The sequence below is a fragment of the Pseudorca crassidens genome, chromosome 1 (assembly GCF_039906515.1).
Source record: "Pseudorca crassidens isolate mPseCra1 chromosome 1, mPseCra1.hap1, whole genome shotgun sequence".
Taxonomy (NCBI): Eukaryota; Metazoa; Chordata; class Mammalia; order Artiodactyla; family Delphinidae; genus Pseudorca; species Pseudorca crassidens.
The window spans coordinates 138,690,445-138,702,679 of NC_090296.1; the positions used below are offsets into that span (position 1 = coordinate 138,690,445).

General features: G+C 39.1%; 1 protein-coding gene across 7 annotated transcripts in view; it reads right to left on the reverse strand.

The window, feature by feature from the left end:
- CHD2 (chromodomain helicase DNA binding protein 2) overlaps nucleotides 1-12,235 on the reverse strand; it is a 125,161-nt gene that overhangs the window by 108,893 nt on the left and 4,033 nt on the right. For 2 of the 7 annotated variants that reach the window (XM_067695741.1, XM_067695728.1), the window contains exon 1: nucleotides 9,394-9,845. The exons of 3 other annotated variants lie outside the window; for them this stretch is intronic. In XM_067695741.1, coding sequence (XP_067551842.1) covers nucleotides 9,394-9,494 — 101 coding nt within the window. In that variant the 5' untranslated portion in view covers nucleotides 9,495-9,845. Of the gene's footprint in view, nucleotides 1-9,393; nucleotides 9,869-12,235 lie in introns of those variants that run through there. 2 more of the 7 variants (XM_067695709.1, XM_067695756.1) reach the window with 2 other exon arrangements.

A 12,235-nucleotide genomic window follows, 5' to 3' on the forward strand; every position in this document is an offset into this window, starting at 1 on the left:
CACACTACTATTAACCTCTAAGTGGTGTTGCTGTCCCTGTCATAATCAGTTAAACAGATTATTAAACCACCCAACAAGAGATTAAGGCCAGAATCATTCCAAGGGTGGTGCAGGACAAGTCACTTCTATGTGTCATAAGAGGATAGAAAGGCAAAGATTAAGTCACGAGTTTCTTACTGATGAAAAAAATATTGGATGTAGCTCCTTAAGTAAATTGAACAGTATCTTTAAGATCTCCTCCACCTCTAGTTCAGGTCCTATGATTCTTAAGAATAAGCTACATTATAAACCAGTTTCAACGACAAGTAAGAGACTGAGAAAAGAAAGTTCAATGTATACACAACAAAGGATTTATACATACAACATATGAAGAATTACATAGCAAAGAAAAATCCAATAAAAAACTGGGCAAAGGAAATGGACAATTACAAAACCCAAACTGCAGTAGCCCATAAACATATAAAAAGGTAATTAAACCTCACTGGTAATTTGGGAAGTGTATTTACAACATATTATTTTACATTAATCTGCTTGGCAGAAATTAAAGTCTGGTTAACATTAAAGTATGATGAGAAAGTAGGGAAAATAGTACTCATATACCATTACTGAAAAAGTAATCAGTAGAAGCTTTGGAAAGCTATTTGGCATATTACCCTAGAAATATGCATGAATCGTGTGAGTTAATCAGTGGGTGTATCACCTAAACAAATTATCAAATGTGTGCAGGAGATGGAAAGTATAAAAATGTTCAGAGCTCTGCTCATAAGATTAAAAAAAAGGAAATAACCTAAATGTTCATGTATGAAAATGCAAAAATAAAATGTGAAACATTCATACTATGCAATTAACTACAACAGCTAAGACTAGGGATGAATCAGATCTATAAATAGCAATATGACAATTTCAAAACTATCATATTTTTTTAAACACAAAATATATTACATGAACCATGTGCGTTTTTAAAATGCCAAGGTTTTTATATGCCAAGTTCATGAAAGTGACTAGGGAAAAGGGGTGAATAGGATTTTAACTATATCTAACTTGTTGAAAACTTTAATTTTATTCTTTGAACTTCCCTGAATTTTTCTTAATTTCTCAAAAAAGAGCTGTTTCTAACACTGAAGAACTGATCAGTATTCCGGAGTAGACCTTCCTAGGATTCGGCAATTCTTTTGGAACTCACTTTAACACTGGAAACACTAAGGATCCTCTTTTCGGAAAAAGGTACATATATGTAAGAGACAAAATACACACAAAAATGCTGTGTAGTTTCAGAAGATAAAGGGTTAATTCAGTCCCATCAGTAAACCAGCCCACCCCACCCCAAGATTAAGAAACCCAATGATAATGGAGGAAAAATCTACTTTTAATAACCATATTTCTAAAATTTTCAACTGGTACCAGGCAGAAGTCACCTTTATCTCTATTATGCTACTCTGCTCCCCAATAACCAGTAAACATTTGAGTAGTCCTACATAGTTTAGGAAGCATTAAACAAATGGAACCCAGGCATACATATCATTACGGAAAAGTGAATTATAACAAGAAGCCTGGGTAAGGTACAAATTAAATATTCATTTGGCAAATACCTATCCCAATGTGGGTCTGGCAGAGCACTAAGGATTAACACAAAAGGCGAGGCAAGCTTTCTACTCGGGTAACAACATGGAAGACTAACCCTTCATGCGGTGAAAGGCAGTTACAGAGAGAACTCTCCCTATAATCTACCATGCCAACTGATGTACTTACATACATTTAGAACCCTGAGGTTAGATGAACTTATTTGACCAGGAGTTCCTTTCAGCCCTTTGAGTCTTATCTTTCCTTATTAACAACTTTCAGGCTACAGTTTTAGACTTTTATAAGTTAGCAACTCCAAAGCTCAAAGGAGATTTAAAAGTCCTGGCTGCTAACCTCAGTAGTAAATGTGGAACTTACGACCACACTGTCATAGGAAGTAAAGTGAAGTCCCTGAATCAGGCCACAGAAAAGGAAAAGTGAGGCCTCCCAACTTTCTTAATAACAGCCAACACTCGCTGTGGCAAGCACTTTAGTGTTTTAGACCAGTTTCTCACACTCACCATTATTGATGTTTTTTTGTTGCGGGGGAATAAGGGGTCTGTCCTGTGTATTGTAGGATGTTGAGCAACATCGCTGGCCTCTACCCACTAGATGCCAGCAGCACCCCGACCTGAACCCAAAATACCTCCAGACACTGCCAAAAGTCTTGCTGGGGGAGGAGGTGGTGTCCCCAAGCTGAAAACTAGTGTTATAAAAAACAGTATTTTACTTAATTCTAACTTCCCCAAGAGAGACATACTATATACCCTTACTCCTATTTTAAAGACAGAGAAACAAGCTCAGAGGTTCCTGCCCGAGATTCTACAGCTAAAAAGAAACAGAAAAGAGACCCAAAGTCCCGTTCCATTAGCCCTTATTTCCCAAACCTGCCTCAGTGCAAGAATCAAGGGAGGCTGTTGTTCAACATACAGATTCCTGGACACCACCCCAGAATGACTGAACTCAACACTTCCAGGGAAGAAGCCTGGGAATATGTTTAACAAGCACCCCAGGTGATTCTTGGCAAGTAAATCTGGGGACTTAAATGCCTATATAAAGCTAAATTTAGAGGAAACAAACTTTTTAATCAAGCAAGGGAACTGGAACACTGCAAGGATTTGACCCATCACCCCCTTCCCTCAAAATGACAACTTACCAGCCATATACTGCCTCCATTTTAAGGTCAAATCAACCAGCATTATCAACTGGAACTGAAGGCGCCCTCTAATTAAGGTTTTTGACAGCCACCACACTCAGGAACCATTTCCCCAGAGGGCATGTCTATAGGACAAGTGTTCGCAACGCTGGCTTTGCAATGGACACACCTGGAGCCCTTCTGACAATCTCCCCCCCCCCCCCCCCTCCCCTCCTCTCTCTCCTCTTCCCTCCCTCCCCTCCCACTACAAGACCCCCTAAATCCAATCAGGTATGGGCCCGGGTTTTTTAAATTCACAAGTGATTCTGATGCAAAGCCTATGCTGGAACTAAGTTTACCACAACAAAAAACAGAAGTTAGAAGCAAAGCTCAGTCTCTACAAACTGTGGCCAAATCCAAAGTGCATGTGTGGTGCTGGAGTCTGTCCAACCAGAGGAGGGCCAGGTTCTCGTCTCCAGCACCCCTCCACCCACCACCTTTCCTCATACTGCTCCCCCATCGGTTTCTCAAACTACCCCCAGGGGAAATCACTGGATACAAGTTAACCTGAATCTTTCCATGTAAAATCACCGCCTTTTGAAAAGCGATCTGTCTCTGGCATAAATCACACCAGTGATTTTCAGCTTTTGGTTTCTTTAAAAATGTAAAGTTTTTTAAGACAAACAGAGTACACAATTAGTCTACAGTTTTACTATTTTCCCCAATCACCTACATAGTTTCCTCTTACCTATCTAATCCTGGAGCCAAACTGCCCATGTCTGAATCCAGTTCTATCTACCCTTTATTCCCCCTTGTGCCTCAGTTTTCTCATCTACAAAAGACGGGTGATAATCCTACCTCCCTCACAGACCTGATGTGGGGACAACTCAAAGTAACACATATCAAGGACTTAGAACAAGTTGCAGGCTCATAGTAGGCACTATTGTTAGCGATTATTGAATCTCTCCAAAACAATCAATGCAGTTTTCAATGAAAAATCTCAACGATCATTTCATCTACTGGTTTGCGCAACTGTAAGCAGAACCAGAATAAACGGATAGGAGAAGTAACTATAAATCCTCGTTAAGTATACAACCCCACTGAAGGAACAGGATGACAAGAGTATAAGAAGAGCTCAGCAGGAGGCAGGACCACCCACAGAAGTTCAAAAGAAGAAAGCTCTGTGACAGTTAACCTGGGAATGCTAGTGGAAGGAGGTCACTATCATTTCTGCTACACTAACCCTCACACTAAATAAAATATACATTCAAAACTCCTTGAAACAGTGCCTGACACAGTGAACACTCAATAAAATGCAAATCCACCCTGGTATTCACCACATGTTATTTTCCTTCATGACAAAATCCAAATGAAAGATTACCAGCCACGACTGGGCTAAGAAAGAACTCATACAAATGCAATACCCTGAGGTTTATTTTTATATTCTATTCTCTTGTTCTGTTTTTAACGCTGGTTACAATTCACAACCCACCAGTGGGTGACAAATACCACTCTAAATAACTGATTCACAGCACAAGCCAGGGCCACTGCTCTAGCCCTAAGTTACCTTTATCAGCTATGGGGAAAAGGAATTCTGAATGGAATGTAACTGTTCAAAGTTAATTCTGGAATCCAAACTTTTGGAGGTCTCTAAACGGGTTCAAGTAGACAATCACAGTAACGAAGAGATAGCACTAGAACTTAAAGCAATTGGAGGTGAAAACATCCCATTAGTATAAACATTTCAAAGGTATGCTACAGCAGGATCTGGCATGACATTGAAATGGAAACTTTTCCTCTTCCATCAAGCACCCCATCCCCCATTGATTCCAGACCTCCAAATTCAAGCTGCCCTAAAAAGGGAACTGAGAAAATAGGACAAGGAATGGAGAGACAAAGGATTAGAAAAAAATGTAACAAGTGCTCCATCAGAAGATTTGAAACACACGGGGAAACATGCAAACATATGGAAACAACACATGCAAATTGGAAACACATGGAGAGCTTTTAAAAATTAATCACAGGGGTTGGGCTGGACATTGGTATTTTTAGAAGCTCTCCAAGGTCTGAGGTAGAAACAAAAAATAGAATTCAACAACTCAAACCAAAAGTAAAGGAAATGAAGAAAGCAGAGGAAACCCAAAACACAAATCATGAGACTATGGGTCTAACACAATAAACTGGACATTAGGCATTATGTTAAATCAAATGCCGCTATGGTGAAGACTGATTAGTAAAAGCAAGCTACAGCCAATTAGATTTTTTTTAAGATTTATTTATTATTTATTTATTTAATTTATTTTCGGCTCCGGCGGGTCTTGGTTGTAGCACACAGGATATTCGTTGTGGTGCACGAGCTTCCCTCTACCTGTGGCACGCGGGTTCCAGAGCGTGTGGGCTCTGTAGTTTGCGGCACGCTGGCTCTAGTCGAGGTGTGTGGGCTCAGTAGCCCCGCAGCATGTGGGATCTTAGTTCCCTGACTAGGGATCAAACCTGCATCCCCTACATTGTAAGGCAGATTCTTTGCCACTGGGCCACCAGGGAAGTCCCGCCAATTAGATTTTGTTGTAAATATTACTGTAGTTACATTTATATCCAAACAGCACTGCACCTTGGTATTAATTATTCACTCTTGTACAGCTTGAGAGGGAAATGAGGCAGAGGGTAAACCAGGGCAATAATTACCAGCTCCAGAAGGAGGAAATAAGGCATCTACTCAGAGTGACTGCCAAGAGGAGGGCTATGACTCACACAAGCTGGTCTACTCCAGAAAGAGTCATATGCTCCTTTCAAAAGGCTGGGTTTCTCAGGGGGATAAATTTTAAAAATAAAAACAATTAAAGGATTAACTGCAAAATACACCCAAGGTTTCAACTAACTATAAGAGGACCTGCCTCCTAAAATCATTTTAACAAACCTCTCTCCTAATTTGCCTAAATAGACCAGACTCCTGTGGGAGGCTAGGCCACCAGCTACAGAACCTCACGGGCAGCCTGGCTCTTAAAGAGGGACTTAGAGGGACTTCCCTGGTGGCTCAGTGGTTAGGAATCTGCCTGCCAATGCGGGGGACACGGGTTCGAGCCCTGGTCCGGGAAGATCCCACATGCCACGGAGCAACTAAGCCCGTGAGCCACAACTGCTGAAGCCCGCGTGCCTGGAGCCCATGTACCACAACAAGAGAAACCACTGCAATGAGAGGCCCAAGCACCACAACGAAGAGTAGCCCCCGCTCGCCGCAACTAGAGAAAGCCCGCGCACAGCAACAAAAGACCCAATGCAGCCAAAAATAAATAAATAAATTTATATATAAAAAAAAGAGGGACTTAGAACAAAAAAAGAAAGATGAAGCGTTAGTAATAAAATATTACTAGCAGCTTGCAGTTACTGAGTACTTTCAGTGTAACAGTCTCTCTTTGTTAAATACTTTATAGGCATTGTGTGATTTAATCTTCATAACCCAGTGAAGACTGTCATTATCCACACTTTTTTTTTTTGGCCATGCCGCCCGGCATGCGGGATCTTAGTTCTCGACCAGGGATCGAACCCGAGCCCCCTGCAGTGGAAACTTGGAGTCTTAACCACTGGACCACCAGGGAAGTCCCATATCCACACTTCAGAAATGAGAAAATTCCAACAGTGTACTTCATTAGCCTAAACTGGGAAGAAAAGTTTTCAGTACTAAAGTAAATGCTGCACTAGTGCCCATCATTGTACACAGCTCTTGCTCGGCACGGAAGGAACAGTTAAAGACTTCACAAATTACAAAATAACTCATCAGAACTGGATCCTAAGTATAAAATCAAGACTATCTTTAGAATGATGCCTCAGCTGCTGCTCTTCTGCAACACTCTCCCCATCAATGTCAGAGTAATCACATTTTCCCCTCAACTGTGGGGACTCTCCAGAAGCTATCACTAAAATAACAAAAATGGTGACCTTAGCCAAACATGTTAACATAATGTTGTAGGTCAATTATACTTCGAAAACAAACTAACTTACAGAAAAAGAGATCAGATTTGTGGACCAGAGGCAGGGTTGGGGGATGGGGGGGTAGTGAGGGGTCTGTGGGGAGGGGGAATTGAATAAAGATAGCTAAAAGGTACAAACCTCCAGTATAAGACAAATAAGTACTAGGGATGTAAGGTAAAACACGATAAATATAATTGACACTGCTGTATGTTATACAGAAAATTTGTTTAAAAAGTAAATCCTGAAAGTTCTCATCACAAGGAAAACAATTTTTTAATTTTGTATCTACCAGATGATGCATGTTCACTAAACTTATTGTGGTAATCATTTCATGATGTATGTATGTCAAATCATTATGCTGTATACCTTAAATTTATACAGTGCTGTATGTCAATTATCTCAATAAAACTGGAAGAAAAAAAGGGACTTAACCAAACATGTTAACAGTAAGATGCTAAATTGGAACTGCTTTGAAATGCAGCATGAGTGCCTTCCATACACCTACATTCTCCATGATTTATTTCACCAAGCAAAGCCTTGTCCCCCCACCTCCAATACACCCAGTAGAGGAGCTTTTAATAAAAGGGTCTCTGCCCTCAGACTTCCCTTATCAATTAGTTTAGACTGATTAGGGGCAAGGCCATAACATATAAAATATGTGCTCCAACACTGTGCTAAATTACTGAAAACAAAATAAACATAAAACAGACCCTGGGCATTTGGTGAATTGTGTCAACTTCTGTTGTTTGGATTTATACTAATAACACTGAAGTTCCAAAGAAATAGTAATAGGCAATTTTGGTGAGGTATGAATTTGAATTCAGTGCCCAATCAATCAGGTTGAAATGCAGGAGGGAATTATTCAGCTATAGTACCAAATACCAGCTAAGTAGCCCAACATAGTTGTTTTTATATGTATGCAAAATAACTCTTGGGTGATTAAAAAGAACACTTTCTTCGCTAAAACGCCCTCCTTAAGAAAGTCAACTGAGTTCTAAGGTTTTCAAAACAAACAAACAAAAAAGCTAAAAGACCTTAAAAAACTGATGCTCATGCCCAGAATAAATTTACCAAATGTCACACAGAGCAGTCACTTAATTTTTATGTCAGGAGCAAGTTGACTGTGCCACATTTTATGGTGACTGTAATTTGGTCACAAGTAATGAATGATAGGAGTCTGAAAATAGGTGGTTGTAGGAGGTATCTCTCACAGTTGTCAGGGTTTGCTATAAATGGGAAGGGGTAAGTAAACCAATCAATTATAAAATCTGTGAGTTTCACATACTGTCAGGTAAAATTCAACTAAACTTCCAGATTCATCTCTCAAACAACAACTTGCTAAAACTTTTTATAACTAAAGCTTCTTATGAAATACTGTTTGCCCACCTTCCTGCAACTGCTTAACCTTTACAAAAGATGTTACTCTCCAAAGAGCCAAATATCAACTGGAAACTGCAGGTTTTCAAAACAAGAATCCAAAAGAAAGAGGAAAGATTAATCAGCACTTTTCTTGCCATTTCATTACATTCTGCACACAGGAGGAAAACCCATAGAAAGCTCAATGAACAGACCTAATACTCTGGTTCTTTAAAGTTAATTGGCTCCAAGTGGCATGCAAACTGTTCACAGATATACTGCTATATCATAATATTCATTTTAACTCACATAGTAACAATATTTATTACATCTACAACAGAGCAGTTCATATCCTGGAACACCACTGCAGTGTTACTTAATTTTATCTTTTAATTTAGGGTATTTAGCAAATAAAATTTTAATACAACTAACCAGAATTCAGTCTCAATACACAAAAAGAACCTTTCTTCTTCTTGCTTTATATCCACCTTCAGAAGTTGCTAACATGTTAATGATCATCAAATTCTTAAGTATTTGTCCCTAAGACTGTTAAAAATTTCATCATATATATTTGAGCATATACTTTAAAAATCACTTACAGAAGCTTTGATGAACGAGTCTATAAAACAAACTGAAAACCCAATTTCACCTGAAGTTTCCACAAAGAATTCTTCGTAAAGAACCAAGACTATGCGAACCTACAAAACCAATTAATAATGTAGTGAATTGTATCTTCTATAAACTTTATTCAGAAACTCATGATATGCCCAGGTAAACATCTCTTTCAAAGTACCATACTTTTACTCAATAAAAAATTTCTGAACTATTGCCAACTATGTGACAGATCATTCCAGTTATTGCTAAAAACACTCCAAAAGTTTAGAAAAAACTTTTCACCAGGGTACGATTACGAAAACACCAATATAGTCTTTCCTTCTTACTTAAATTCATTACGTGTGACCAAATTACAGTCACCGTTGGTAAGCTATGATTTTTTAACCAGAAATCCTTGCAAGGGTTTCCAAACAAGGCAGACCATGAGCATCATTACAGCATTTTAACAAGTTTACCAGGATTGAATTAAAATTTCCAGAATGGGGGATCTGAGAAGTTTCCTAAGATTTTGCCAAGTAATTCCACTACTGGCCAAGCATTGGGAGTCACTATTCTTCAGCAAGTGCTTTAACACTTAAGAAGAGTTGTTTTCTAACACCTGTTTGCACAGTTATGGATGCCTATTGCTGTATTCTGTTGTTTAAGTTAACCTAATATTAGTAACCTAGTAGTTACTGGTCAGGTGAATATCTTTAGCTATTTTCTACTTAACTATCCCGTTGTTAATCTTAAAAATAAATCACTTTGCACATACTGACCTGAGTTTTTCTCCATCAAATGCCAACTGAGAAAATGTTTGGTACCAAGTAAAAATGCACGGGGACAAGTTCAAATAATCTTCCCTTTGTTTATGAGCCATGTATTAAACAACAGCTGTAACACCGTTAACAAGTTTCAATTAAAATAAAAATATCTCCTCTTGATAGTGAAACGCTTTTGGTCAATGGTAACAAACTCACTAATCTCTTCACAGTGAACACAAAAAAGAAAAAAAAAGAAGACCCGCTAGGATATGAGAAAGGAAAGCGAAAACGATAAAAACTGGCAGGTTTTCGACTTGAAGGTTTCCGATTAGTGCCTTTTACTTTCTCCAAAAGCAGAAGCCGCTTCTAAATGAGGAAAACCATTCCTAGGGATGGGCAAAAAATACACGCTGCAGGGTGGAGACGGCCACAGAGCTGGATGGAGGGCGCCGCCTGGGGCGAAATCGCGCAGGAGGGCGCCCACCGGAAAGTCCCAGACAGCCTTCCCTTCCCCTCCCCCCCACCCCTCCCCCGTTCCCACCCCCGCTCCCACCCCCGTGTCCCTTGGCGTGCGGCTGCCTAGGCGAAGAGGAACGACGTAGGCTGCGCACGCAGCCTAACGTCACTGCGTTCGCTCCTCCCGGCGACGAGGCGCCTGACGTCGCAGGGCGGAGCCTGTCCACAGGCCGCCGCTGTTGACCCGCTGTTACCAAGCGCGCGCACAGCCAATCAGCAGTCGGCGCCGGCGCCGGCCGGCCTTTGAACTCGGCACGGCAACTTCCTGCTGTTTGGCGAGTACACAGTGCAATGCAGTATGTCTGTCAGCGCTGCGGCACAAAGGAACAGCCATTTTGTGACTGAGCTGGACCTGCACCAAGATGCCAGGGGCTGAGAGAGCTGCTGCCGGCGCTAACTACCAAGCTGCCCTTTATTTCAGTACCAAAGAACAAAAAGGGAGGAGGGGGGAGATACTTCGGTATTTCAGGTTTCAATTCGCTTTATTTTCAATCTTCTCAAAAAATCCCGATTCCTAAGAATTATCAGCATCATAAAATGGCTGCCACTTAAAAAACTCCCTGTTCCACTCCACAAGCAACTGCATTATGCCAACTTCTAACTATCCCCAGCCTTTTAGAGTAACAACTAAAAGGCTGATTAAGAAGATTTTGCCCGCACCTCAGGTTATCAAAATAAAATCTGGTTCAGAGGCAGACGTTTTGGAGATAAATTTAATAAACTGTTTCAGTTCTTATGATAAATTGAAAACGCAGCGTCCTAGAACACACAGCTCTTTGTGTGCAGTTCCATTCACATTTCCTTCTCTTTCCATTTTGTGATATTACTGAAGTTACCCCAAACCGCAAATTATTTTAGATAAGTGTGTGGTATACATTTCTATATATGTCTATCACGAAAACTTTGTTTCAGATATTTAAAAATTTAGATATCAAGTATCTTTAAAATGTTTTTGAAAGTGAACTTTTTAACCTTCAAAAATCATGATATACAAAGTATAACATTATACTTAAGCATTAACTTCAAAAGAACAACAAACTTACAAAATGACTGTTAAGTATTGCCATTATTTCCAAAAACTGGAGCATACCAGCCATACCTAAATTTACACTCAGTTCTTTCAGGTGCTAAAGTAAATCTCAGACCAAAAAGTTTACTTGACCTGCAAACTCCTCCCTTCCTCTCCTGTGGCTCAGGCTGCAAAAGTGGATATCTGTAGTATTCCCTAAACGCTATAGACTTTATGCCACAGAAACTAGGTCCTTATGGAGAAATTCTGATGGATTAAGGAACCAAGTTCTGGCTACCATAACAGTCACCTTAATTTTAGCTCACTTAAAAATAACATTAATCTACTACAATAAAACACCACTAACATTCTATAGCTTTACAATTTTAAAAGGAAGTGATGTCATAATTATGTGCATGTATTAAGGTATGCAATTTGGGGTAAAAGTAATTTAACACTCCATCTTCTTTTCAAGGAGTCTCTCAAAATATTTTTTGACACTCATCAGGTATATGAATCAAAATATACGTGACAAAAAAAGACATTTAAAAGTACAGTGCATGCCTCTAGTTAAGCTGCAACCTCATTACCAGGAGACAAATGCATGGCAACTTCCATGTAGTTTTCCAGGTCAGAGTATCATTAAAAGAAAGAATAACAACACCGCTTAATTTTTTTAAATTAGAAAGCAGAGTCTGATCAATGATGTTAACCACAAACCTTGCCTGAGAAAGCCAAAACCCATGTGAGATATGCAAATCATACACTCAAGGGAGTACCAATTTTAGGTATTGAATCTTTAATAATTTGTCAAAGATACCTGGGGATTCCTATTTGTTCAAATCACCATCACTTTTCAGAAAAGTCAGTTTAGAATCAGTAGAGAAGTTTTCTGTCCTAAATCTAACCTAGGTATACATGGGCAATTCAATTCCAAAGACAGTAATCCAAACTATGTGACAACTCAATTTGCAAAAGAATTTGGAAAGGTATTTTTAAAAGCAAGGGTCAAAATATTTTAAGTCTTATAAAACATAAAAATTTAACATTATTAAAAAACCATTTTCAAAACTTTCAGATCACTAACCTAATAATAAAGTATATTGTTTATATAAAATTATAAAAGAGCAAAGCTGGGGAGAAAAAAAATCATATAATCAATCAAATTCTTGTTAAATGCATGATTTAAAATTTATAACATGACAATTCATAGAACACACATCAAGAAATGCATTCATATATACTTTAAAAAATTAATATACAGATCATACAAAACATCTTAGAGGCTTTTCATACAACAAAACATCTTAGAGGCTTTATTACTTAGTCACT